Source organism: Hypomesus nipponensis, chromosome 6, assembly GCF_054491055.1.
Source record: "Hypomesus nipponensis isolate SF chromosome 6, ASM5449105v1, whole genome shotgun sequence".
Taxonomy (NCBI): Eukaryota; Metazoa; Chordata; class Actinopteri; order Osmeriformes; family Osmeridae; genus Hypomesus; species Hypomesus nipponensis.
Genome location: NC_140366.1, coordinates 8,125,291 through 8,151,745, shown reverse-complemented (window position 1 = coordinate 8,151,745; position 26,455 = coordinate 8,125,291). Strand labels below are relative to the sequence as shown.

At 49.3% G+C, this 26,455-nt stretch overlaps 1 protein-coding gene across 2 annotated transcripts in view; it reads left to right on the top strand.

Annotated features, from left to right (window-relative positions):
* The window catches only part of jag2b (jagged canonical Notch ligand 2b), a 37,604-nt gene continuing 11,149 nt past the window's right edge, over positions 1-26,455 (top strand). The window contains exons 1-11 of one of the 2 annotated variants that reach the window (XM_084699659.1): positions 1-282; positions 851-1,168; positions 12,589-12,643; positions 16,977-17,234; positions 18,452-18,512; positions 21,191-21,321; positions 22,628-22,747; positions 22,907-23,020; positions 24,504-24,617; positions 25,692-25,805; positions 26,197-26,243. In XM_084699659.1, coding sequence (XP_084555785.1) covers positions 214-282; positions 851-1,168; positions 12,589-12,643; positions 16,977-17,234; positions 18,452-18,512; positions 21,191-21,321; positions 22,628-22,747; positions 22,907-23,020; positions 24,504-24,617; positions 25,692-25,805; positions 26,197-26,243 — 1,401 coding nt within the window. In that variant the 5' untranslated portion in view covers positions 1-213. The remainder of the gene's footprint in view (positions 283-850; positions 1,169-12,588; positions 12,644-16,976; positions 17,235-18,451; positions 18,513-21,190; positions 21,322-22,627; positions 22,748-22,906; positions 23,021-24,503; positions 24,618-25,691; positions 25,806-26,196; positions 26,244-26,455) is intronic. The other variant, XM_084699660.1, reaches the window with a different exon arrangement.

Sequence of the window (26,455 nt, the reverse complement as noted above, 5' to 3'; positions counted from 1 at the left end):
CGGAGGGAGACTCTAGTGGATGGACCATCACCGCGCTGTTTAGGCTGCCTGCTACACGCATGTGATGTTTCGGTGAATTTTGGAAATATACGGAGGGAAAAAAAAGACGCAAGTGAATTTTGCATGTCAGGAGCGGAGGATCGAGTCGCCGGTCAACGGCTGTTTTCCGTTTTTCATCGCTTTTTTCTGATGACATTTTAATTAATCGGAGGCATGTGGAATTGTACTAGGATTACGAATTGCCTCTCAATAGTGTGCCTGCTGTTGACGGTATGGTCGGAGGTAAGAGGGCTCTGGTTTTCAAATATTTTGCCAAATGAATTGATTGAATGTCGACAAATCATTTTCAAAAGTTGGTGGGCGTGGACTGATTAATTTGCCCTTCGATATTGCGTATTCAGATCATATTAATCGATTATTAAATTACGCAGCCGTCAGTTGAAGCATGTGACCATTCAATTTTACCATGACAAGAGTGAAGAGTGCTACATTTTACACCATTTTGCTGTCCAATGCGACACATTTTGCAATATACATAAGTTAAGTTTCATTGTCTTCATTTAGCCTATGTGGTCTTGAGCTTACACATACTGGGTACACAGTAGGAAATGCCTGGTTAAGATAAATCCACTTACCGATATGAGACATGGCTATGCCAAAGGTAGGCTATACACGATGAAACAAAAGCATGCCAATGGGGTGGCTATTTTGGGTAAATTTGCCACACCTATTTAATTTATTATAAATGATTCCCCATCATAAAACCACACCTTCGGTTTAGGCATATATGTTGTCCAAACAATTGTTTTGTTTTGTGAAATATTTCTTTGCATTTTAATGTTATTTTTAGGTGGCCCAGTCCACTGGCTATTTCGAGCTGCAGTTGATAACCGTTCAGAATGTGAACGGTGAGTTATCGGACGGGGAATGCTGTGATGGCACAAGGAACTCGCAGGATCTGCGCTGTAATCGGGACGAGTGCGACACTTATTTTAAAATCTGCCTGAAGGAATACCAAACCGAGGTCACCACTTCTGGCCCATGCATCTACGGAGATCGGTCTACTGGCGTTCTTGGTGGAAATATATTTTCTTTTAAGAATACCAAAAATAAGAACAAAATCAACGATGCTGGCAAGATTCTTATCCCTTTCCAGTTCGCTTGGCCGGTGAGTGTCTTACTTCCCATAACCATGAATTAATGTACATGTTTATCAGTGTTTAACCCTGGCAGGTATGTGATAGTGGGATAGTGATTCGGGTGCCATCAGTAAGTAAGTATATCTGTAGTTGCAATTGAAATAAGTTATATTCCCCTCAAACGACAAATTGCACGTGCGCCACAGGTAGATGTTTGTGTGTAGTTTTATGATACTGAAGAGACCTTACAATGTCTACTAAAATTGAGTTTTTCGAAAATTACTAATTATATTTATTTATTGTTCATCGATTTATTGTTCGCGGTATTGTGTCATTTGTTATTTGGGAGCTTTTAAGCAGGTGGTAAGCTTATCTTCAAGTGATGATAAATAATTGCTGCCTTTGGGCTACTAAGATAGTGCATATTAGGTGACTACACCCCCCCCCCCCCCCTCCCTCTCTGCGCAGCGCTCGAACAGCTTCCCCTGCTGCGTGGGTGCCAGGTGGCCCTCCAGCGCAATTGCGCGTGCATTGCCGCTAGCGTGGGGTGTGTAAGTCAAGTAAGAACTATCAGCACATCTTTCATTGCAGGGACACATTACGTTTTTATTGAAGGGTTGCTCAATTAACATTGCAATATTTGATGAAACATGAGCTACAGACAATATGCTGTTAAATCAGCAGTAGTGGCAATTGGATGTTCAGACAATGCACGATCTTCTATTAAAATCACATTTTGAAATGAGTGAGCAGGCCAAAGTTCTTACTTGATATGGCACAGAATAGTTACTTGAGTGCAGAGCTTTCTGGAAATCTAGTCCCCTTAAGCCCTTTAAGATATTGTGATGTCCATTTTTGACTATGTTGCGGGAAACCATGTCAACAAAGGCAACCTGTCTTAAAAGCTCAAGTGTGCTCATTAACTCCAGCATATTCTGTTTTGTGCTACACCAAACCCATAGGGAACGGAAAGTGATATGTTACCAGTTCCTTATTCAACATGTATAGTCTTTCGCACCTCGCGACAGAGGTGAGCCAACCTTGTCTTTGTGGCCATGCACGCTGTCATTCTTCTAAGTGCCTTAGCTGATAGCACTGTGTTGCACTAGTGCCAGATGGCATGGCAAGCTAACTGGTGTTGTAGGTTGCCTGCTAGCAACAATGATTCAGTGTAGTATTGACTGTCAGCTCTGGCCAGCTTCCTAATCCAATCCCTTCTAGGCTGGCGAGGGCTGAATTCCACTTGTCTGTCATTTCTTGTCAGACTTCAGCTGGTTCATATCACCCAAACCCTGCTCCTCTTTCAGTTACACAGCCAGGTCGGTGTGTATATATATATATATATATATATATATATATATATATATATATATATATATATATATATATATATATATATATATATATATATATATATATATATATATATATATATATATATATATATATATATATATATATATATGTATGCACACGTACACATACAAGCAAGATAACAAATTCAACCTTGTTTGTTCAAATCTGCCTAAGTGCTCTGACAGACGTGTCCTGGCTAACTCAAATATTTGTATTTTTTACATTTTGAAACACATTCACAACAACTACAGGACCTCAGAATGAGTAGCAAACAGAGGGAAGGGGAGACCATGCTATGTTGTTAAAGGAACCCCCCCCCAAATATTCAAATCCACTCGTACACCCACACACATCACTCTATCTTACGAAAGGCTCCCTGGTTCACTTGCTCTCTGGCCCCTGCTACAGTTCCGGAAGAGAGAAGTCTCTCCTTCCTTAGGACACTAATGAAATTGCAAGAGTGTCTCTCTCTCTGCCTTTCTTCACCCCCGGGCTGCTTCTTCCGGACATCAGTTGGAAGTGAGCCCTGGTTGTAACCGCATCTGTAATGTCTTTGAAACGGATATCTAGCACCTTCTTCCCTAGATTGTTTTGTGTGTGTGCTTTTGTCTGTATATTTGCAGGTTCAACCACAGTTTTAGAGAGATGGATAGGCAGATGCTGCATGAGACATTTACTTAAGTTTCTTTGCCTCATCCAGTAAGACCACAAGCTCTAGTTGATCAATTAGGCCTGCAATTGTTTTCAGGTATGTTTTCCCTTCCTGACCTGGTTTGATCGAGTTTGTGTCTTTGTGAGGACGGTATAGAACGAGCAGCGCTACAGACCAATGGTTAGAATAGTTAAAAGTCATCAAAGCATGTCGCGGTGCAGGTTTTGGCACTGTATCACAAATTGATCTAGGAACTTCCGCCAGTAGCATTTCTGGAACACTCAAAGTATTTGAATGCTGTCTGCTCGACAGCACATGGCACAGGCCCCTGAACTGACACAATGTTTGTCTGAAGAGTTCAGACGCGTCGTCCTGTGGTAGAGTGTGGCGTGTTAATGTTGAGTCAAATACATGCTCCTCGGTGACAAGTCAACATGCTATCGATTGATTTGTTCAATCTACTTTTCGGCCAGGGAACAGCTTCTCCTCTGATTGATTATCTTATGTTCTATCTCTTCTTTTCCCCTCTGTCCGAGGAAAAATCCACATGTAAGCATATATGCTTTCTCTCTCTCGTACATGTTCACTACTTTGTTGCTGATTTAACAGGGAAAACGGTGAGACCCTTCCTTTGCACTGGTAGAGTGCAGGAGAACCGTCAGAGCGACACTCGCACAACCCAAGGCCAGTTGTTGCAGCCAAGGTTAGCCACACCTGATTGGGAGCTTGCTAGGGTTGTTGCTAGGAGACCGGTTGGATAGGCCTTTAGTAAACAATTATCTACCGTTGTCGTGGCTCCCTTCCCCCTTCCGTTGTCGTGGCCCCCCTGCCTTTCTTGGTCGTGGGGCTTTTTATGGAGAGCCACTCCTGGAAGGCTCACCTGGGCCTCCCTGATTACTCTATTGATTGTGTGATTAGCCAATTGCAGCTAAATGGCTACAGGGGCTCCCAGGCAAGTCATAATTGGTCATTTCCAGAGAGCAGGTGACTATTGATTGGATTAGAAGTATCATCAGGCGCACAGTTTTGGGGTTTAAAGCAATGTATAGAATCATACTGTCTCAAATAACCATCTCATATTGTAAGTCCAAGGTTTGGTATGCCAGTATGCCAACATGACATACTGCGCTGTTAATATATCAAACCGATGTAAACCTGTCTACGCCAGTTAAAGCACATCTTTAACAATCTGTAGTGTTCACTCTAAAGTGTCAAAGGCACTCGTAAGGAGCTCCTTCCACTACCTATTTAGGGAAACTGCTCCTTCTAATTCTGGGAACACCTTAACTTTAGGCTAGCTCGACCATTTTACTTTGAGACATAATTTGGGAATTTGTTTGTATTTCCTGGATTAACCCTCAAGCAGCCCAAACCCTAAATACAAACAGTGTGCATGCAGGCCGAACGCTATCTAAATTCTGTTCCGAATCCCACGCCTTCCTAGTATTTGCCCTTCACAACTACAGGTTAGATGTTTACTTTCCGAAGACAACTGAACAGCTAGCTCCTATGTTTGCTGACTGGGCGAAAATGGTGAAACAGGGCAGGGGATAGGCTAATTGAAAGTGCTGATTGTATGCTAAGCCTCACGCATGCATGGCAATGAGTCAGTGGCCTCATTAGGTTAAATGCTGGCTGGTTGTATGTGACAGTCTGGGTGAGTCCCTGGAGAGGGGAGCAGAGACTGTCAGTGTTCGTGTCAGACTCCATAGCGATGGGACAGATGGGGCACACAGGCCCCGGCTACACAGTGTTATCCTAACATGTATCAAAGCTGTCCTCGTTCTCACGCCTGCACCAGCGCACCACCGTCCTCTGATCCCACTCTTGACGAGGACGGAAAAGTGCACGCAGCGAGACCCGCTACTCTCCAAGCCTCCTTGCTCTGCCCCCTCCATCCCAGTCTGCGCCTCCCCTCACATTCTGCAGTGTTTTTCCTCCGCCTGTTTGTCTGTGACGCAGCATTCTGGGAGTCTTGCTCGTGTCCCCTGTTATTTCCAGTCCCAGCTGATTTGACGGTGTGCATGTTTTCAGCGTGTGCTGGTGTTGGTGTGTCCAAACTCACACACACACACACGCTTGCATGGACTCTCCTCCCCTTTCCGATGTTAAATGAATTGTCTGCAGGTGCTGGAAGCTAGCGTGGTAATTAAAGAACGTCATTACACGGGCAGTTGAATTCTCACTCGACTCGACTCTTGAACCTGTTTGAAATGATAATAGGGCTCAGCTGGAGACCCAGCGCAGAGTCTGCTACACAGGCTGCCTGTTGATCTATATCAGTCGCTAACAGAAGGCTAATATGATCAAGCTAATGTTTGGTTTTCATTCAGTGGCAGTCGCTTGTATCTTACCTGAATTGAAAACGGGCTGATACAGACCAGGTGATTCATATAGCATTCACAAATTAAAATGTAACTGAGTTTTGTTGATGCTAATGACCACAGAGCAATCATGTTTTCCCTAGCATAGCTTTATTGAGAGAGTGAGTACAAACAAGTTACAATCTCATAGGCCCCGCTGACATAACATAAATTACTGTAGGCTCCTGACTTTCATTTTCAATGTACACCGAGAGCTACCTTCCACCACATGTCGAACCCTGTTCAACTTTTGCCTCTTGCTGTGTATGAGCTCTCCTCGCTGCCTATTGACCAGTTGTGTTCGGGTGTAAAACTCCCGTTTTAGTGTTCTTGCAGCCATTTTAGGGATAACCCTGTTTCAAAGTAGTTGGTTTGTGGCATTTGTTATTTGATGTGGATGTTTTAAGATCAACTGAGCATGGCTTGTAGCTGATAGGAAAAGGACCAGCTGATGATCTGATAGACTTGTGTCCCTGGTGAAGAAGCTAGCCCAGCTCTAGACTGAGAGAGATGGAGCCATGGTGTGCTGCTCCTTCTGTTGCTCCTTATCTCAAACAGACCGATTGTTGGTTTACGATTGGTTGTGTTATCTCCTGAGGCAATAAAATAACTGAAATTTTAAGGACTAATGGAACAGTGTGGCCTTGCAGTTGCGTACATATATTTGTTTTCCGTGTGTACTCTTGTAAATTGGCACACCGAGGGGCGGGGTTTGTTGTATTGTTAGTGCATGGCTAATGACCTTGTTGGCATAGTAGCGGTATGCTCAATGGGCCGTGCATGTACACACACACAGCGGATTGTGCGCGCCGGCCAAGTGCTCTGCGTTCAGCGCCACATCTCTTGGCACACGCTGATGGTAAACAGCCTCAGCCACGACTGATTCCCATTCCAGAGGTATGACCTGACGAGGAGGAGGGACAGTAAAGCGTCTGACTTGGGGAGGTTTGGGCAATTCATCCCCTTAAGTGTTGCTTCCCAGCCCCGGGGGGTAGAGGGAGCATCTGTGGCTAGGGACCACAATACCTCGTTGGCTCCGAGGCTCCACAATACCCTCCAGAAAGCCATTGTCTCATATGTTTTTGTCCTGTTCAAGCTTAGGGGAAACTGGCAATAGTGGCTGTAGAAATGCGAGACGCTTTAAAGGCGACTTGTTAACAGAAGGGTCATGGGTATTGTGCGAAGGGTGGGACGGTTTCTCGAAAGGGGTGTCCGATAACAAGCAAACTCATGTCAGCGTCTGACACAGGGCCACGCAGGTTCTACACCAGAGTGTGTGGGGGTTACACAGTAAGGGGATCGGCAGGGATGTCGGATCTCTTTTTAAGGGGGGATGGTGGTGGTGGTGGTGGTGGTGGAGGTGGTGGAGTAGTTCATGGGAAGACCCAAGGGTACAAAAGATCTTGTTGCCTCTAAGGTCGGCCTATAGAAAAATGAAAATGCAGTGTTAGCATGAAGGGTGGGCGGACTCTGGGCTGCAAATGTCGCAGTCGTCTTCAAAGCTCCAAGAACAGGCCAGTGCAATTTTGGACGTACATTGTCAGCAACCCGTCCCCACCCCTGCCACCGCCACCCACTACCTCCAGTGTTTCTTTTGTCTTCTCTGGCCGAACGGGAGCCGCTGGGTTTCAAGGCCCCAGTTGTAACTTGATTGGGGAATCTGTGTGACTCCTGTCGCTGCAGCAGACGCGAGTGTTGCGTTGCGCCTTTCAGACCTGGTTTCTCCTGGTCACTTCTCTGCAGCGCTGATGATGGATATGGGGTGTAAATGTCCGCCCCCCCTGGCAGAGTCCACAGCAGGGACCTTTGTGCACTCCTGGGGGGGAGGGGGGGGGTGGGTGGTGGGGGGTGGGAGAGAGGTTAGGGTGAAGGTTGAGGGGGGGGTGGCTTGATGGATCGAGGGATCGAGTATTTTTTCCCTTTTTCAACCGCGTGAGTTAAGACAATGCGCGCCCACCCTACCTTCTCTTTTTTTCAACCCTCTTTTGGTGGACACTGTGAGACGCAGTCTAGACGCTCACTCCACACCTCCTGTTTCCCGTTCTGCTTTGACGCCGAGGCTGGGATTGCGCAAGGGAGCCCATTTCGGGAGGGACGGCGCTCATCGACACAGGATGCAGAGGCTACGTCCCCCCCTTTTTGGAGGACATGGAGGCTGGCTATCAAGGCTAATCAGAGGCTCATGAATAAGCCCTGAGGGATTACCCTCTGTGCCCCCTGAACAGAGAAGGAGGACGCTCTGTTTTTAAAGGGTTAAGTTAACCAAATCCACTGTGTTCACCTAGGGACCAATGAGCGCAAATTAGCATAAAAGGCTGTAAATCACATATCATCATGGTGCGATTGCACGTTGATCGTTGGAGACAACGTTCCGATGATTTCCGATAACTCAATGTGTTGCGATGCATGCGTTGCAACGGGAGAGTGTGAAACGTTGTGTTCTTGGCGGCTCCTGCTCGCACGGCTGGTAGATTGCTGCTGCATTGTTAGGTGCTTTCATGTGAACCCTGGCATGCCACGCAGGGTGGACTGCAACAGAGTAACAGCTGACACCGCCACCTACAATGTAGGAGTGCACTGAGAAGAATCCTGCGGATAACGTTGAGTGTGAAAATAAACATGCTTGCATCAATGAATTTGGTCAATGAATCGAGGATGATCGATGGCATTGTTACACCCCTAATTACTATGACCTTCTTTGATCTCAACAATAGGCAGCTGCCATCACAAACTAGTTTTTCTAACCTATTTAGGATATCAGTGAAGTTATAGGAGGACTCAATGGGGAACCAATGCCGAGAATTGTTTTCTTTTCATGTAGTTTGGCTGTGTCACATGGTCTTTCGGTTGGACTGGGAGACACATTCCTCTTTCTACCTTCATGCCAAACTGGTTCACAGTCCTGGTGATAGGCTGGGTGTTGCCAGTCTTGGATCTCAGAAAAAAATGTCTCTCTTCAGCGTTAGCCGTTCCCCGGCTGGCGGTAGCATAAACTGGCGTTCACCCTTCTACCATACGAGACGACATGGGTGGCTTCGCTCCATGAGTCCCACAGACTTTGGTAAAACCAAAAGCCGGGATTGACATCCCAGATTAATGAAGATTACATGTGGCGATTACGGGCCACGGGATGAATCGATGACCTTGTCTTCCTTGGAGGGCAATAAATCAGGTCCCGTCATTGGTATTCCCCATGAGGTTGGAGGCAGGTTAGTGGTGTAGGGGGTGGCGGCGGCGGAGGGGAAGGGGAAGGGTGGGTGGCAGCAGCTGATTTTTATTGTAATTTTTTCTGTCCAAGTTGAACAAGGGAGGAGGAGGTAGAAAGTGATGTGTCGGCAGCGTCTGGGGGGCGGCTCGTCTTCTCGAGGTGTTCTCTGGGGTTTGTGAGTGGCTGCTGGTGGTTGGGGTTAGCGACGGAGGCGGTGTGAGCGGGGAGGGAGGGAGGTTCTGCTGCCGCAGATTGTCTGCTAATGCAGAGGAAGTCTGTCTCACTTCCTGAGTAGCTGCTTCTTGTGGAAAGGACGTTTCAGGGAAACTTTCTCAAAACCTCTCTCTCACACACACACACACACACACACACACACACACAGTCTGCCTTCTTACAGCAGGGGGGGGGGGGGGGGGCGTATGAAAGGCCTCTTCTAGCGTGCTTTGCACTGACACGGTCACTGGAACCCTCTTTACGGGTCACCATGGCAAGGATTTGTGGGTCACTCAAGTTGACAGTGGTTCACAGCAGGAAGGAAAAGGAACCTCATCCCCTCTCAGTTCCCAGCCAGAGCTCAGCTTGCTCTTCCAAAGACCCAGCAGCACCCTCCCACTCTCCCCTTTCAGTCCAATTTAAGACCTAAGAAAGAAGGGCTGCATGTTTTTCTTTCTTGCTTTGAACAATTTCACTGTTATCTTTTTCTCTTTTTACATTTGACGTTTTGGGCAGAGGAGAGGAAAACGGATTGTGCTGAATTGTCAGTTAGTAGGATGAAAGGTGCAACTGAAGGTCGTAGACAACTAACTGTCCACCAAAAAAACAGGGTCTTTGTTCGCCTGGTTGATCTTTGTGTCAGGTAGGCGATTCCACGTTCTTTTAGGACCCTCCGTTTTCTGATCCCTCATCTGACTTTGAGCAACAACCAGCCCCCACGCTCCTAAAAACCTTCTCAACACACAGCCCTTTAATTTAGAAACTACCCTTCAATCCTTTTCTGACCCCCCCCTCACCCCACTCCCCCCTGGCGTGGGAACCTGCACCTGTGGTTCTCCCAGACCCTTCCCCTCCCCCCCTCTGGGCTCCTCCTCCAATACCCTCCATGTCTGCTTTTAGTCTGACCCCCCCCCAGAGCGACAGGGTCTTAGACCAATCACCGCTCATTATCCAAGGCCACCTCCAGAGTTCCCAGTAGGAGTAACCCAGGTCGTGTTGGTACATTTCTGTTACCCAACCTCCTGTCCGTGTGAGCGCGCACCATGTTTGATGTGATTGACCACCATGCGCTCCAATATCCACACTCCTTATTCTCCGTGTCCCCTGTGATTTCCAAGGATGTGCCCGGTGTAAACCCTCTAATCCTGTCGAGGAAGGCTGGGGTTTTGTCTGTGACGGTCGGGGAGAGAAATCCAAACGACCGTGGAATCTTCCTCTTTTGAAAGCGAAAACAAACCAAAATACGCGCGTCATGAAAACTTTGAGTGCGCACACGTTAGTTTCATGCGTTTGTCCTTATCCTCTTGATGTAGATATGTGGACACAATTGCTTGTGGTTCCACTGGGGTCCCAGACACACAATGCCTTCAATCAATGTAGATCTCACCTAGACCCTGTGTGTGTGTGTGTGCGCGTGCGTGTGTGTGTGTGTGTGTGTGGAATGCAGTATGCCGGCGTCTCTTTGGGGACTAGGGGGGTGGTGGTGGTGGTGGGGGGGGATACATAGTAGGGGACTACGGTCTTTGTTCAGTGGCCTCCTCTTCCATCCCCCACCGCCTTTTATCCTCCTATCCATCCATCTCTAACCATTTGGGCAGCTGTCACTTAATCCAGCTAATCACTGAGATGGGTGTGTGTGGGAAACAAGACTGGGCTGAAACTCTTCATGCGTGCGCGCGCACACAGCCGTCGTCTGCGAACACACACACACACACCTGCCCGCAGTGATCCCACCACAACTGTGTGCAAAATGTGCGTCAAACACGTTGCTGATAGAAAAAAACGCAAGGGATTAAAGAGACTCACACACTTGGTAGAGCCTTCTAGAACACATGCATACAAGGGGGGGGGGGGGGCACAGCCCATCTACAGATGCCTAGCATTCAAGACCCCTTATCAATGCGCACGCTCAACACAGGAGAGCCTCCCTTACGCATGGACACACACATATACACACACATATATACACACGCGTTGAGACGGGGGACAGTCGGCCCACCCGTTGTGTGTGTGTGTGAGGGAGGGAGGGAGGGAGGGAGGGAGGGAGGGAAAGAGGGAGGGAGGGAGGGAAAGAGGGAGGGAGGGAGGGAAAGAGGGGGGGGGTGGATGGGCAGAAAGGTCAGAAGCCGTGGGATGATCCACGTTCATGTCAAATAATCCATCTTTGGGTTGAACCGCATCTGTTGTGCGTCTGCAGCGGGACGAGCGGGGAGGGTGGTGACGGGCCACCCTGCCACCCCACCCTGCCACGACACCAGCACTGCCACCACCGACGGAGCCCACCAGCGCTTCAGATCCCCTGCCCCCTCCCCTCACCCCTCGGCAACCAGACACAAACCCCTTAATCCCACAACCCAGCAGCCAGCCACCCAGCCAGCCTGCAGGTTCCCCAGATCAACAACACTCACCACCGACCCCCCCCCCCCACCCCCCCTCTTCTCTGTCCTTGTCCCTGATGACTCCAACCCTCCTCGATTCGACTCATCTTACTGAAACCACACCAGAACCATGGCCATTGGCTAGTCCAACAGTCTGGCGGTATCAATGACAAACCTACGCTAGAGGTCACAAACGGGGGACAACCGACCACAACAACCGACGCGGACACACAGCGGTGACGTAGAAAGCGCTATTTAGGTCAGCCGGTTGCTTAGCAGTGTGCCCGGCAGCCAGCCAGCTAGATTACCCGACTGGGGTGGTTTGCCTGGGATACCACGATGACATGGTATGGCGGGGTGGTCGTAAGCCTCCGCTTGATGCGTGCATGACTCGTGAGATTTGTTACATCATACACACAGAGGCACAGCGAAGAACTTGAGGGAGTACTTTAGTATGGATGAATTATTCATGTTTCCTTCTACTAGTATTGCGTTAGTGTGTAGTGTGCATACATGCAGAATGTTAATTATTTCCATGGTCTCAACTACTTCACAAATTTAATTGATTTCATACTTGCTGAAAATGTGGAGTAGTTTTTTTGCTGAACAGACCCATTTGTCATTAATTTCGCAGCATGGTGTAGAATTGGGGCTTGCTTTATGCATGCAAGGTGGTTGTAAAACCATATCTACTACAAATGTCTCAGATATGCAAAGTGTGATACATGCTGACTCTTGTACTTCAAGCCCCTACAGCCCCTAAAAAACACACGCACTAGATGCCTCTGGCATTAAGTAAGACCATCAAAGCCTGCCTCAGCATTTGTAATTAGAGAGAATCCTGTGTCTGTCTCTCTGTCTCTGTCTGTCTCTCTCTGTCTGTCTCTCTCTCTCCCTCCTTCCCTCCACCTACAGTAACTTGTCGTCGTGGGGTTTCATTCATAGTGCAACCCGAGCTTTCTGTGATGTCAGGGAACCGAGTGCAATGCGAGAGGCTGTTGTGGACATGTAATCAATACTGCAGCATCATTATACATTTCTCTCTCTCTCTCTCCTCCCCTTTTCTACTTGTCTTGACCCTATTTTACCAGTTGAGTTGTAGGGAGTTATGTTGGTTCTGTCGTCCGCACTTCCTGTAATCCCCCCCCTCTGTACTTTGAAACGGGTCTAATGAAAAGAAGGATGGGCGGATGACACATTTTGACCCGACTCTGACCAATCTTTTGATAGGACCGAAACACTCACCTCTCTCTCTCTCTGTGTGTTTCTCTTCCTCCAGCGGGCGTACTCTCTCATCGTGGAGGCCTGGGACTGGGACAACACCACCCGCAACAGTGAGTACAAGTGCACCCTCCCAACACTGGCCCCAACTCCCTGCAGCGCCGTGGAGAGAGATGTGTGTGTGTGTGTGTGTGTGTGTGGGTAAGGGAGGTGGGTGGGCCTAAATGGTTTGCATATACTGTCAGGTGGGTTATGGGCAACAATGGGTATGAGTGGGTGCGTGCTTGCGAGACATGTTTGGCGAACGTCCATGCTGATTCATTGCTGGAAGTGCCTGGGCTTGCTGTGAACACACCTGGCACACCGGGGCTTACTGTACTGCCCTATTCCTGCCCTATTAAGTCTTACCAAAAGAATGCTCGTGAGACGCGGTGGGGGGAGGACGGGGGGGGCGCTTCGCCTAAAAGAGTCTGCCGACGGCGGGCGCCATCGCCCGGCAGCTGTATCCTGTTTTGCTTTGGCTCGTCCGCTGGGCGGGGCTCCTGTTGGCCTCCTCCTTCCCGTCTGAGGAACTGTTCTGGGGGGGGTGGGAGAAGGTGCACATGAAGGAATGTAACGAATGCGAGAGGAGGACGATTGCGAAGCGCGCGCGTATCGACGGATGCAGCCCATGGGATTGTTGTTGTGCGCGCGTACGCGCCTTTGAATCTTCTTTTAGGCCTCGCGAAAGCAAACTCCACCTTCCTTTGTGTCTGCCCGGTTAGTCGCTCTCTGGCATTTGTATCCGTGAGATCAAAAGCATGTCCTGTAGATTTCAGACATAACACATGACGCATACATAGTTGTTGACACTTTCGCCTATTTTTCATTACTTGTGACTGCCCCGTTATGTGTAGCAACCCGCCCCTCGGACAAATTGTATAAAAAATAAATCACCTTGTGCCCTGGAGCCTCCAACAATTCAGTGTATGGAAAGTTATTGATGATGCATCAATGAAGGCACAAAGAACGTAGTGTGTGTTCCTGAGGAAATTGGAATGTTGCATTGATCTTTTAAAGAGGTGAGATGCAATTTGGTGAAAAATCCCCCCTCTCTCGTAGCTCAAAGGCACCTATGTTCAAAGTGGCAAGTCGAATATGTCAACACCGTCAGCTGACTTCCCTCGAACGAGCCTTAATGTCATGGGTTAAGGAGACGGTACCTTCTGGAACAAAGGTTACTTTCAACTCCTGCAAACGTTCGCATGGGAAAGTCCAGTAGTTGTTGCGAGTCGCTCTGGGAGGTCACCGTTGAGGTACGTTAGCGTAGCCTGTCGTTCTGCCAGTCGTGGATCCCATGGTCCTCGGATCCAGTGCCAGCCCGTTTGAGATTGGATTTACTTACCTCACCTTCTAATGTTAACACATGAAGTATTGGGGCTATTGTAATGTGTGCACAGAAGCGCCCTGTGGAAAAGTGTTTTCCATAAATTATATTTTAAATAAACAAACGGGGCCAATCGTCACAGCACTGAGGGGTCCGTTGAGCATTTTGAATTCAGAATCTTTTTTTGGAGTCAGGGTTTATCAGGCTTAATGCTTAAACCCCTGCTCTTGCTTTTGAGTGTCATGGCATTTTTCGCCCGCATGGAGAGCTGAATCCTGGCTTAGACATTTGTCCAAAAGACTGATTGGGTCATCTGGCCATTAATCTAATGGGTAGTCTGGGTGGCAGATGCAAGCTGTGCCTAATGACTTGTTAGCGAGCTACAGCCATAGACAATGGGTTATCCTCGCATGACACTCGTGTCGGATGTAGGCTAGTCTGTATACCAACTGGAGAGGAATGGGTTATCGGCAAGAACTTTGTGTGAATGTTATCATGCCATCTGCCCAGGTGCATTCTGAATCTACTGGACATTCTGGATACTTCCCTATGACAAATCGGAATAGGATGGCAGACACTTGTGGTGGCCAAAGGTTAATTTCAACTCCTGCAAAAGTTTGCATGGGATCCCTCTTTTTGTGACTTCCATTACCTTGATGTGAACAATAAGAGAAAGGTCAAAATGGTACATTGGTAATGGAACCTTTGTCAAATGTAGCAATTTGTTGGCCCTTGCAGTTTCAATAGCCAGGTTAATAAGAACATTGGAACGTGACCTGTATGTGTCTGCTCTCCACACACACACACACACACACACACACACACACACACACACACACACACACACACACACACACACACACACACACAGGCACAGAACTCCGGGGGCCTCAGGAAAGGCTAGCGGCTGTTTGCGTTGTGTTTATCAAGAAGGAAGTGGCGCAGACTGGACGGGTCCGTGTTTAGACACTGACCAGCGCAGCCCAGCTTGTGGACTCACACCATTGTTCTCTATCTGAAAACTCCGGGGGCTATTTCTGTTATTGTTGCTTAATACGGCCAACATTGTCATAGCCTTTTCAGAGGAAGGTGTGTGTGTGAGGGGAGGAGGAGACATAAGTGTTTGTGTGGGTGTGTGTGTGTGTGTGCACTGACCTGTACTATAAGCAAAGGTTCATACCGTGTGTGTGTGTGTGTGTGTGTGTGTGTGTGTGTGTGTGTGTGTGTGTGTGTGTGTGTGTGTGTGTGTGTGTGTGTGTGTGTGTGTGTGTGTGTGTGTGTGTGTGTGTGTGTGTGTGTGTGTGTGTGTGTGTGTGTGTGTGTGTGTGTGTGTGTGTGTGTGTGTGTGTGTGTGTGTGTGTGTGTGTGTGTGTGAGGGATGTTAGTTGCAAGCCCAGACCATTGGGGCAGAGGAAATCACTGGCCCCCTATTTCCACTGCGATTGTTTGCAGTCTCCGATCCCACTGTGATAAAGATTGCTTTCTTTGTTGGAGCCGGTGGAGCGGCGGGCCTCATGGAGGAAAATGGAATGGTTAATGTGAGCTTTAGCGACAGGGGCTAGTGGCTTCCTCCCTACACCCCAATGACATTCTGAATGCCGCTCGTGTAGCGACATTAGCATTCCACGCCATAGCAAGGAAATGGCTTGTTTCACGTCAGAAAAATTTTTCATTTGTCACTGAGGACTTTACTGCCCCCCCCACACACAGACACACACATACTTTGTCAGCTAAGAAAGACCTCCTGTTGTGATCTCCTTGTAGCAATATAGTCACACTACAGAGAGCAAGAGATTAACGTATTTTCGTATTGTCTTTGTTATAGGGATGATGGAACTGAATATAGCCTCTTTGTGTAGTGGGAAAGACTTCCCAGGTGTAATGTTGAAAAAAGACATGCTGTTTGGTGAAGGGACGAGAGATTTGGAAGGTTTGAAATCAGAGGAGTTGATACGTTTAGGAATCCGACCTCACCCACTGCCTGAGTCACCCAAGCTCTTGCACCCAGTTCAGACAAGCCGCTTGGGAGCTCCTCCTGTTGGTCTGACTGGGTAGAAGTTATTCACCTCACGCACCTTGAAACCTAGTATGTTATGAGGCAGGTTCAGGACCTGAACACTGAAATGGGGCTTCTGAGTTTTGACGTCCAAAAGTGTTGTCGTTAGAGAATATATTTTTTACGTTCGGATTCTGACAATTCTTGTGAACTTTGTGAGGTGTTCTGATAATGTTTAAAAGCGGGGCTACTTCATGAAATCATGACCAGCCCTTCTGGGTTGGTACTTGTACTGTGGCAAGGCACCGTGCACAACACAGTCATGTTTATGTCCGAAAGCCCAGCGGCTTCTGACATAAGTGAATCCAGCTCTTGACCTGCGTCGTGTGCGCAGGAAGTAGGCGGGACTCATCCCAGCACGTAGACCCTTTCCCGACAACCACGTATCTGACTACCACCCCGTCTTTTTGGTTGGTATGACCCCAGGGCATAGTTGATGACGCTCGGGCTAACGTCATCAAGAGTCATTGGCTCCTTTAATGTTCTTGTTGTTCAGCTGGAAGAACAATGGAGGCGCTGGGTAACGGGTCACCCAGAGGAGGAGTCACAAGGGGGGAGGACGAAGGGGGAGAAGATGAGCTTGAGACTGATTTTTATGGCCCCTTATCTGGGTCTGCCCCCTCAATTGGCAGTCATGGTGGTCCTTCAGTCTTTTGTGGCCTGTCCCTACTTTGTAAGGGTGCAGTTGTAAGATGTAGAGGGTGGCAGCCTCGGGGGTGTTTGTGTGTTTTAGATGTGTGCCGCAAGCAGCAGGCTGGCTGGTTAGTCGCTTCATTTGTTTTCTTTTACACCCGTCAAATGACTTGGAACAGGCGGGTTAACCAACATCGGTGTTGAAATACCATGAACCGTTAACATGAATAACCACTGTTGTATACTTCCCAATGCCAGTGTAGAGGGCCAGCCCTCAATGGAGTTCCCGCAGCGTTGTTACGTCCGCTGTCTCTAGCGTTATAACTCGGCACGTTGCGTGGGATCCATTTGCGTGGGGCAGCCATTTTGAACGCATTTCATTTCCTTCCAGATGACGAGGAGCTGCTGATCGAACGAAGCATCCACACGGGGATGGTCAACCCTGGGGACCACTGGCAGACCATCAACCACGACGGCCCCGTGGCGCGCATCGAGTACCGCATCCGCGTCCGCTGCGACGAGAACTACTACGGCAGCAAGTGCAACGACCAGTGCAGGCCACGCGACGACTACTTTGGCCACTATCGCTGCGAGCAGTCGGGCAACCGCGTGTGTCTGCAGGGCTGGATGGGCCCTGAATGCAGAACAGGTGAGTGTTACTGTAGCATGCTCGACTAATTAGCGTTTTAGCTTAAGCTCATTTAAGGGACTGATTTGTTGTTTAGGTAGGTAGCAAGGTGGAGGCTGGGATGGATGCAGTTGAGGACTACCGTGTCTGAAGGCTTTCAGTGTAATTAACTTTGTACAAGAGTTAACAATATCAACAGCGCTGCCAACTGTCACTGACGATGCACCAACCCAAGCCGTAACCAGCTGTAACTGGTCACATAACTCTGTGGTTTGTTGATGGTGCATAATTGTTGAGTATACAAAATATTGAAAGGGGCCCCTCATGTAAAAGGTTGGATCCCCAAATTATTCCATTCTTATGCCCATGTCTAAAATGCCCATGTCTAAAATGTTTAATGTTTTTTTTTTTTTTTTTTTTTTGAAGATATTTAAATGAACCAACTGGAAGAAGTAGTTGTCCAGTTTAGTTGTGGAGATCGATTCCTAGACATTCTCTCCGTATGCTCTCAGCTCTGCGTTGTCAGAGTGCTGTGAGTGTAAACATCAGCCTTATTAAAAGGGTCTGTCCCCTGCTTGATGAATGAATGCGCACCCTCTTCATCTGCTTTTATGGTTCAGTAATCCACCGTTGGTCTCTGGGCACACATTCCTTAGTTTGGTAGACTTGACACTTTACACCCGAGGCTGAAAGCAGCTGCTTCAGTCTCACTTCCCACTGACGGCATGGCCTGTTGTCAGTGTGTTTGTGTGTATATGCGTGTGGCTAACTTATATTTAACGGTGTGCATGGGAGGGGGGGGGGGGGGGACGTATAGAAAGCAACCGTTCCGACTGCTGTGTTAGACGAGGAGGGGGGGGGGGCGGCGCGGAGCCGGGGGGGGGGGGGGGCTAGGTTGTTGGGTTATTGTTGGGTGTGGGGGGGGGGGTTAACAAGCTGTGGTGTCGTCACTAAATCACTCCCAACTGCCCTTTAGAAGACGAGGGGTTGGACCCTGCTAGAGCCGGGCATCAAATGCTGGAGTCGTAAAGTCGTCTGCTTTGTCACCAGGACACAATGAAGTCTCACGTCTTGTTGCACTTGTTTGAGTTGCAGCTAATGAGCAAGCCACCTCTTCAGTCTCTCGCTCTGACTCCTTTGACTGGTTAGGAAACCTCCCAGTGTGGTTGATGCTTCGCTCACGTTTTGGTTTTCAGTCATTCACACTCTCTCATTTTGTTTCTCTGGCTCCCTTACAGCGATCTGCAAACAAGGCTGCAACCTTCTGCACGGAGGGTGCTTGGTCCCAGGGCAATGCAGGTAAAGGCCTCTTTGCTCTCTGTTTGTCAACATCGACATGGTTTGTGTGTAGAAATTCTATTTCTGTAGGGGCAGTACAGACATAGCTTGGGGGGAGGTACAACCTAAGTTGTAATGGGGAAAAAATAAATAATAATAATAATAAAAAAACACGGATCAACTGTTCCTTTATCCCCGACCAGTGGTTAATTATCAGTATCGCTAAAACAGAAGAGTGGAGGTCGAAAGAGAGGAATCTTCAGAAGCGTGAATGCGACGGTTTAAAAATGAGACCATGAGAGCGTTTGGCTGTCAGGGAGGCCACCTTCTCCACCTCCTCCTTGTCAAAGTGTGCGTTTGGCAGCTCCGTGCTCCCCCGGCGGACTCTCCCGCCACGGTTCAGGAGAAAAGGGCATCGGGCCACTCGTATTTATAGCCACCGAAATCTCCTCCGGAATACCAAACATCCCACCAACTCCCTGCGGCTGGGGGGGGGGGGGGGGGGGGGGGGGGGGGGGAAATGGGGGGACGGAAGCGCGAGGTCGTCAATGTGTAAATCTGCCCACTGAAATCGTGCGTTCCACCATCCTTCCTCCCTCCACTTGCATCACGATCCGGGGGCGGGATGTAGAAATGAAGAGCCTGTGGTATTAAGGAGGAAATGGAAGGAGGAAATGACACAGCATCCTGTCATCCCCTAGAATACCCCCCCCCCCCCCCTCCATTTTATCATCCCCCCTATCCTACCGGATGGAATGACTCGCTTCACTGGTTACAGGCCGAAACAAGGGGTGTTGGAAACGGAGGGATGTGAGGTGGCCCACCCAGAGAGCCTGTGTGACAGTGTGTGGCTGACCCCCCCCCCCCCACCACCACCTCATCCATAGTTAAAAACCCAAAAGGAAGGACCTCTTCCTAACTCGGTTCGATGTCGGCTCCTCTGTTGGGAAATCTTCAAGGCGGGTCCTGACCCTGAAAGGCAAATGAAACCTGACAGAGGAATGCGAGCAGAGCGGCCCTCACAGTTCGATTCCAGAGGCGCCATTTGTGCCGCTACATGTACCGACTGAGGGGGGGGGTGTTTAGCGTGGCCAAGAAAGAGAAAGCAGTGAGTAGGCTTGCTTCGACACATTATCAAACACTTGCCAAGTTCCTAAATCATTATTGGCGAGTGGTGCGTTCCGACGCCCACTCACACAACCCTCTCAAGGTTTTGCAACCCGGGGCTGGAGACAGCAGTGTTTAGGAGTGTTTGATTTGAACGCAGCCCGCTCCAAGCCCACACGCCTACATGTGATACCAGTAAAGGGGTATCCTGGCAACCCTGAGGGTTGAGTGTACACACTGGATGTAAATGTATACTCAGACACCCTCTGGCAGAGCCTCGAAGGAACTGAGAGAGGTTTGGAATGGCTGTGTGTGGGTGGGGGGAATTTTAGAATCCATCAATAGATTCGGTGAAAGACATGGGTATTGAATCCTCTGTGATAAACTGTACGAAATAGTTTTTTTTAAAAGTAGATCTTGACACGCCTACGCTCGTCACATACACTTTTTTATCGCTGCTCATGTTGCAATATTTAACTCACCAACCACAGTTTGGGAAGAGAGGAGATTACCAGGACGCAAAAATCATTTGACTGGGAACTGAAGGTTGAATGGATGCGTCCTGCAAATTCAGCACGGCCGTCGCAAGTCATGGTTCTACAACTCCCGCTTGCATTCGCTTTAGCATTAGCATCGGTAACCACAAGGGACAACCGCCGAGCATGTCCTGCAAGGACACCGTTAGCGTAGCGTTAGCATTAGCGCTACCACAGTTGAGCCTCGTCCTCACGCTGGGAAAAGCATGCCGAGTATGTCTGGACCTCCCCCAGCTCAAACAGTTATGGAGACCTTAAGTACCGTCAGCGGCAGCCAAAGAGTTGTAGCTGTAGCCGGTGCCGTCTGCAGGATGGGGTGCTCTAAAAATAGCTCCGAATTGACAAGACAGCTGGTTCAATGGCTCCCTCAACCACTGGCCTTGAGCGGTCGAAGCCAGACCAGCTCCTTAACTCAGTCACCGGCATACGTGCACACACATTCTGTAGACAGAAGTGTACATTATGACACACACATGCTCACAGTCACTGCACACACACACACACACACACACTAACATTCATCTGTGTCATTCACCCTTTGGACCACCAAAAGAACCCTGGAAGTGTACTCAACCCCTCACTCTCCGGATTGTTCCCCGCTACTAATATTAGTTGGCAGGAGGCCTTGAAGTGGATAGATGGATGGATAGTAGGTGTAAACTTCCCACTATCTGACACATTCCCCTGAAAGACTTGCCCGAGCCTTGCAATAAAGAAGCTTGTCCCCTCAAACTATCTTCTCACTTGGGAAAATTCTTCACGCTAAATCCTCCCTGGCTCTGATCTATTGCACTTTAGTTAAAGCCGATTCATCTCCTTGAAAAGTGGCCCACTTCATCATCTAATGGCTGTGAACGGTGTGAGCGTGAATCAACACGAGTGTCGAGATTTAACGAGGGCAATGACATCCGCCGTCACCGCGTTTTTGCACCCATCTCAGTCGTTAACCTGTACTAGAGCAGCATACATAGTTAATCTGTGGTTGAGCTGTAATGACTGTTACTGGACTGTTTCACGGGAGCCACGTAGTGACGGCGCCCCCCTTGTGTTCGGCAGCTGTAACTACGGCTGGCAGGGCCAGTTCTGCGACGAGTGCGTGCCCTATCCCGGCTGTATCCACGGGACGTGCGTCAACCCTTGGCAGTGCAGCTGTGAGAGGAACTGGGGTGGTCTGCTGTGCGACAAAGGTAGGTTTCCAGCCTTTTTCTCCCCAAAACACACTCGTACACACACACCTCTCACTGTACACTGCCTCTCGAGCAGCATGACTGAAAGTACCCAAATCTGCAATACCTGGTGAAATCAAGTCCCTTTAAATGTGAAGAATGTTGTGGTCTCACTCTCTGGTCGTAAGCATACTGGTGTTTTAGAAGTGAATCAGAGACATTCATTAGGAAGAGGCAAGGGAAGGACGTCCTTGCAGCTGCAAGCCTTGCAAAAAGCAGTGCACCGGAACGAGTGAGACAGTCTCTTAGGTTTAGCAGATTTGCAAGTTCCAACACTGTGTCAACGTGCCCCCCCCCCCCCCCCCCCCCAAATCAGCCAGGCGAGATCGGTTTGTCATGTTTCTTAGTTCCTTGTCAAATCTTATGTAACATCGCTCACACCTTGACAAGATGTGGCCCAAGTCATTTCTAACTTCTTGGGGCCATGCTTGATGGAGTTGACCTGTCTGGCCTGATTCCATTGGTTGCGTTTCACATGGTCAAATCCCTCTGTCATACACGCTCTACACTGCACTCATCAGAACTTCAGTGTTTTCCAGCTGGTCCTTGCCTTCTAAACGAAACGTCTACAGTGCAGCATTTCGACGTCATACCGTTGTAGAATTGAACCACTTGCCGTTGAGTTGGATTGGTGGCAACCGAATCTCCCCTCCCCCCTCCCCCCCCCCCCCACACACACACACACGTGCGCACACACACGGACCCCATCTTACTGCGGCTCGGATACTCTGGAACTCTTTTACGGCCGTGTGATTTGAGCGGCCGCGGGGACATCCGATCACCTGCCTCCACTCCGTCACTGCAGCTTCTCTGGAGACGAGAACGGGGCCTCGAGGTCCTCGGCAGAGCCGGATCCCTCCTGATTTCATTACCAGCTCTGCCGGCTCCTGTGGACGTGTGGGGGGGGCACACCGCACCACAGCTAGTCCTGTCCATTTAGGCTGAGCCGCCAGCGCGCGGTCCTGGAGAGAGTTGGGATGTTTGCAATGCGTGTGTGTTTCCAGGGCTAGGATAGACATGAGAAATGGGTTGTTTTTTCAACTAGGTGTGTGTGTGTGTGTGTGTGTGTGTGTGTGTGTGTGTGTGTGTGTGTGTGTGTGTGTGTGTGTGTGTGTGTGTGTGTGTGTGTGTGTGTGTGTGTGTGTGTGTGTGTGTGTGTGTGTGTGTGTGTGTGTGTGTGTGTGTGTGTGTGTGTGTGTGTGTGTGTGTGTGTGTGTGTGTGTGTGTGTGTGTGTGTGTGTACGCACATCTTTCCCCCCCCGTCCAGATCTCAACTACTGCGGCCGACACCAGCCGTGCGTCAACGGAGGCACCTGCATGAACACCGAGCCGGACGAGTACCACTGCGCCTGTCCAGACGGATATTCCGGCAAGACCTGCCAGATCGGTGAGAGGAGCACAGCATCGGCCGGGGCCGGGGCCAGGCCCCCTCCTCCTTCAGTGTCACCTCATCTAGCTTCTGTGGCACCCATCCAGAGCCCCCCCCCCCGGTTCCTTTCATCCCTCTGTCCCCTTTTTGAACTTTTGGATGTCTTCCTCTCTCTAGCCGAACACGCCTGTACGTCCGACCCCTGTGCCAACGGGGGCACGTGCCACGAGGTCCCCGCCGGGTTCGAGTGTCACTGCCCACCAGGCTGGGAGGGCCCCACCTGCGCTAAAGGTGAGAACCCCCCAACTACCGGGGGGTGTTATTACAAAAACATAGACGACCCACTCCCTCCCCCAGAATAATGGATGACTGGGTCCCTGTTTTTTCTACCTCTACCTCTCTCCGTTTTCTACTGGCTTTACAACCCACTAGCAACCTGCATCCCACTGTTTTGTGTGTGTGTGTGTGTGTGTGTGTTCCGGTGGGGGGCCTGGCCTCATAGGGGCCAGGATTAGACACACCACTGATACCCATCAGGGGAAGACCCTCTGAGGAAGGATTTACATAATCTGCCATCACTTTGAACCAGCCCGCATTGGAGGCACAATGAATTGTGAACATGGCGTTGTGTTGTTGGGTTTTAAATTCCCCTCCTACACACACACACTCACACACACACACACTCCCACACAAGGTCCCGCTAGCGCCTGTATGCGTCTCAATGCTGTTCGATTCCCCATCGTATCTATTCCCCCCCCCCTTCCTCCCGCACACACGCGCATGCACACACACCACAACAATGCTCACATCTACAGCCCCCACCGTCCGCATCTGTCAGGACTTGGCAACCAGGGTAGAGCCCATGCTGGAATTTGGCACCAGACTCTCTCTCGTTCACCAAGGTGCCCTCCCCATCACCTGCTGTTTAGAACCCTCGACCTCCCCTATTTCTGAGTCCCTCATGTTTATGTTGGTGTGTGTCACCGAGAGAGAAAGAGAAAGGGCGTGTGTGTGTGCGCGCGTGTGTGTGAATACATGCTGAGGTGTGTGTGTGTGTGTGTGTATCTCCCTTTATGTCGGTACTAAAAGTGCACGGATATATCTTTAATAGGAGCTAATCTGCCAGGCCCTGGATTACGCTAGCAGCTAATCATGTTATACCACCGTGACCATCTACTCCCCCTGCCTCTGCCTCTCTCAAGAGACTGACTCCATCTCGCCGTCTCATTTGAGTCTCCCGTCTACCTCACAGCTATCCTACTAGCTTGTATTCCAACTCTCCCGTCTACCTCACAGCTATCCTACTAGCTTGTATTCCAACTCTCCCGTCTACCTCACAGCTATCCTACTAGCTTGTATTCCAACTCTCCCGTCTACCTCACAGCTATCCTACTAGCTTGTTTTCCAACTCTCCCGTCTACCTCACAGCTATCCTACTAGCTTGTTTTCCAACTCTCCCGTCTACCTCACAGCTATCCTACTAGCTTGTATTCCAACTCTCCCGTCTACCTCACAGCTATCCTACTAGCTTGTATTCCAACTCTCCCGTCTACCTCACAGCTATCCTACTAGCTTGTATTCCAACTCTCCCGTCTACCTCACAGCTATCCTACTAGCTTGTTTTCCAACCTCTTCTCCCGCCTACTTTCTTTTTTTTTCTTTTTTCTTTTTTTCTCTTTCCATGTCACCCATATTTAGCAATTTCTTTGACTTTTCTCAAAGCAAGTTGCTTCTCCAATCCTCAGAAGTGTTTGTGTCTCTCTTCTGTCTCCAGACATAGACGAGTGTGCGTCCAGCCCCTGTGCCCAGGGCGGGACGTGTATTGACCTGGAGAATGGCTTTGAGTGCGTGTGTCCTCCGCAGTGGGCCGGGAAGACGTGCCAGATCGGTAAGGGTCTAAGGGAAACCGCCGTGCTGCTAGGAAACCCCCCTCCCCCCCCCCCCCTTTGCAAAATACATGAATGGAGTTTGGTTTTTGCACGTTTTAATTTCCCGCATTCAGTCATTTTGTTTTCAATTGACAATACCTGCCGACGACCCAGCCATATCTAAATGGGCAAGGTGTCAGTCGTCTAGGCATTATTCTGAATGTCCAGTCACTGTACGATGTGGCCAACCTACGGAGGGTGGGGGTGGGGATTGGCGCCTCGTTGTAGCAAAGACAAACCCAAGACGTCGGCTTCGTCTTACGAGACCGCAACCCATCTCACTTTACAGCCTACAAGACCTCACCTACCTGAGCACTAAGAGTTGGGGGGGGGGGTGGGGGAGGGTTTGGAGGGCAGGGGGGGGGTGTCTGATTCCAGAGAAGGACACAGGTGTGCCAGTGAACAGACTGGCACTCCCCTGGGACGGCCCCCCTCTTGAATATTTAATGAGCACACAGGCTTCCTTTCAGTTTTCCTTTTTTTTTTTTTTCTGAGAATTGGGAAAGGAAGGTGGGGGGGGGGGGGGGGCTAAGAAGATGAAAGGGTCTCGTGTGTCACCTGCTGTTTTCGATGGGATTGGCTCCACAAATGAGCAGGGGGACACAGGATGAGAAGGAGGAGGAGGGAAGCTGAACAGGAAAAGCCGAGGCAGACAGCTGCTTCGTGATGACGTTGCCGTCGGTGCCTGGGATGCACTTCAGGATGGTGGTCAGCCAGGTTGCCTTTCCTGTGCGACATGTTGGGGAAACGAACGCGTCCCGTTTGTCTGCGACTTTGTGAAGAGAAGCTCGTGTTGATGGGGACTCAAATATATTGATGCCATTCTCCATTTGTCATGTGGCAGTGCGCAGCAACTGTGTAGTGTTCCCTGCTTCCTCAGTGTAACTGGTTGGCGCTGGTGTGTCGGTGGCGGGCCTCAATGTGTGATTTCAGCCTCGTCTCATTTATCTTCCTCGGTATCGGTCGCTCTCTCTCTCTCATTCTGTCTGACAGTCTCGCTCCGTTTGTTTTTTCTTTTTTTTTTACCTTCACAGATGCTAATGAGTGTGCGGGGAAGCCATGTCTAAACGCTTATTCTTGCAAAAATTTAATTGGTGGATATCACTGCGACTGCTTTCAAGGATGGTCCGGGAAAAACTGTGACATCAGTCAGTATTGTTTTCCTTCAAGTATCCCGACTTCCGTCTCTTAACTCTCAGTCTAGCCCCTGTGTTTTTCAATCCTCTGCTGTAGGTCTTTCTTTTTCCCTTTGGGCACTTCACATAGCAACAATCCCCTGTCACTGGTCTTTAAAACAGACATTTTTATTCTCTGCTGTCCGCTGTCGGTCTCTGCACAGAACAAAGAACACCAACAGGACCTCTCTGGCTTCACTTGCATGCTGGGCGCTTCTAGTTAACCAGTTATTTGTTCGTAAAAGGCTTGGATAACTTTCATCTTTGATTCATTAACACTTGCATGCTGTGATTTTGTTGCTGTTGCCAATTTGCATGGTAATTCGGACATTTGTGTATAACGTCTTTCTTCACCTCGTCACAGATGTAAAGGGCTGTCATGGACAGTGCCAGAATGGAGCAACGTGCAAGGTAACTCTAACCTGATTCCCCATTCATTTGAACTATAAGGACCTGTCTGCTGTCGTTAGGTGGACCTGCAAGGTTCTAACTTTAATAGGCAGGGTACAAAAAGTCCACTCCTTGTGTTACTATCCCAAATGGGGGTTTCCATGATAGTGCCGGGTGCAGGGTGCATCAACCAGATAGCTCAGCGGTTGTAGCATTTGACTGCCAATTAACTA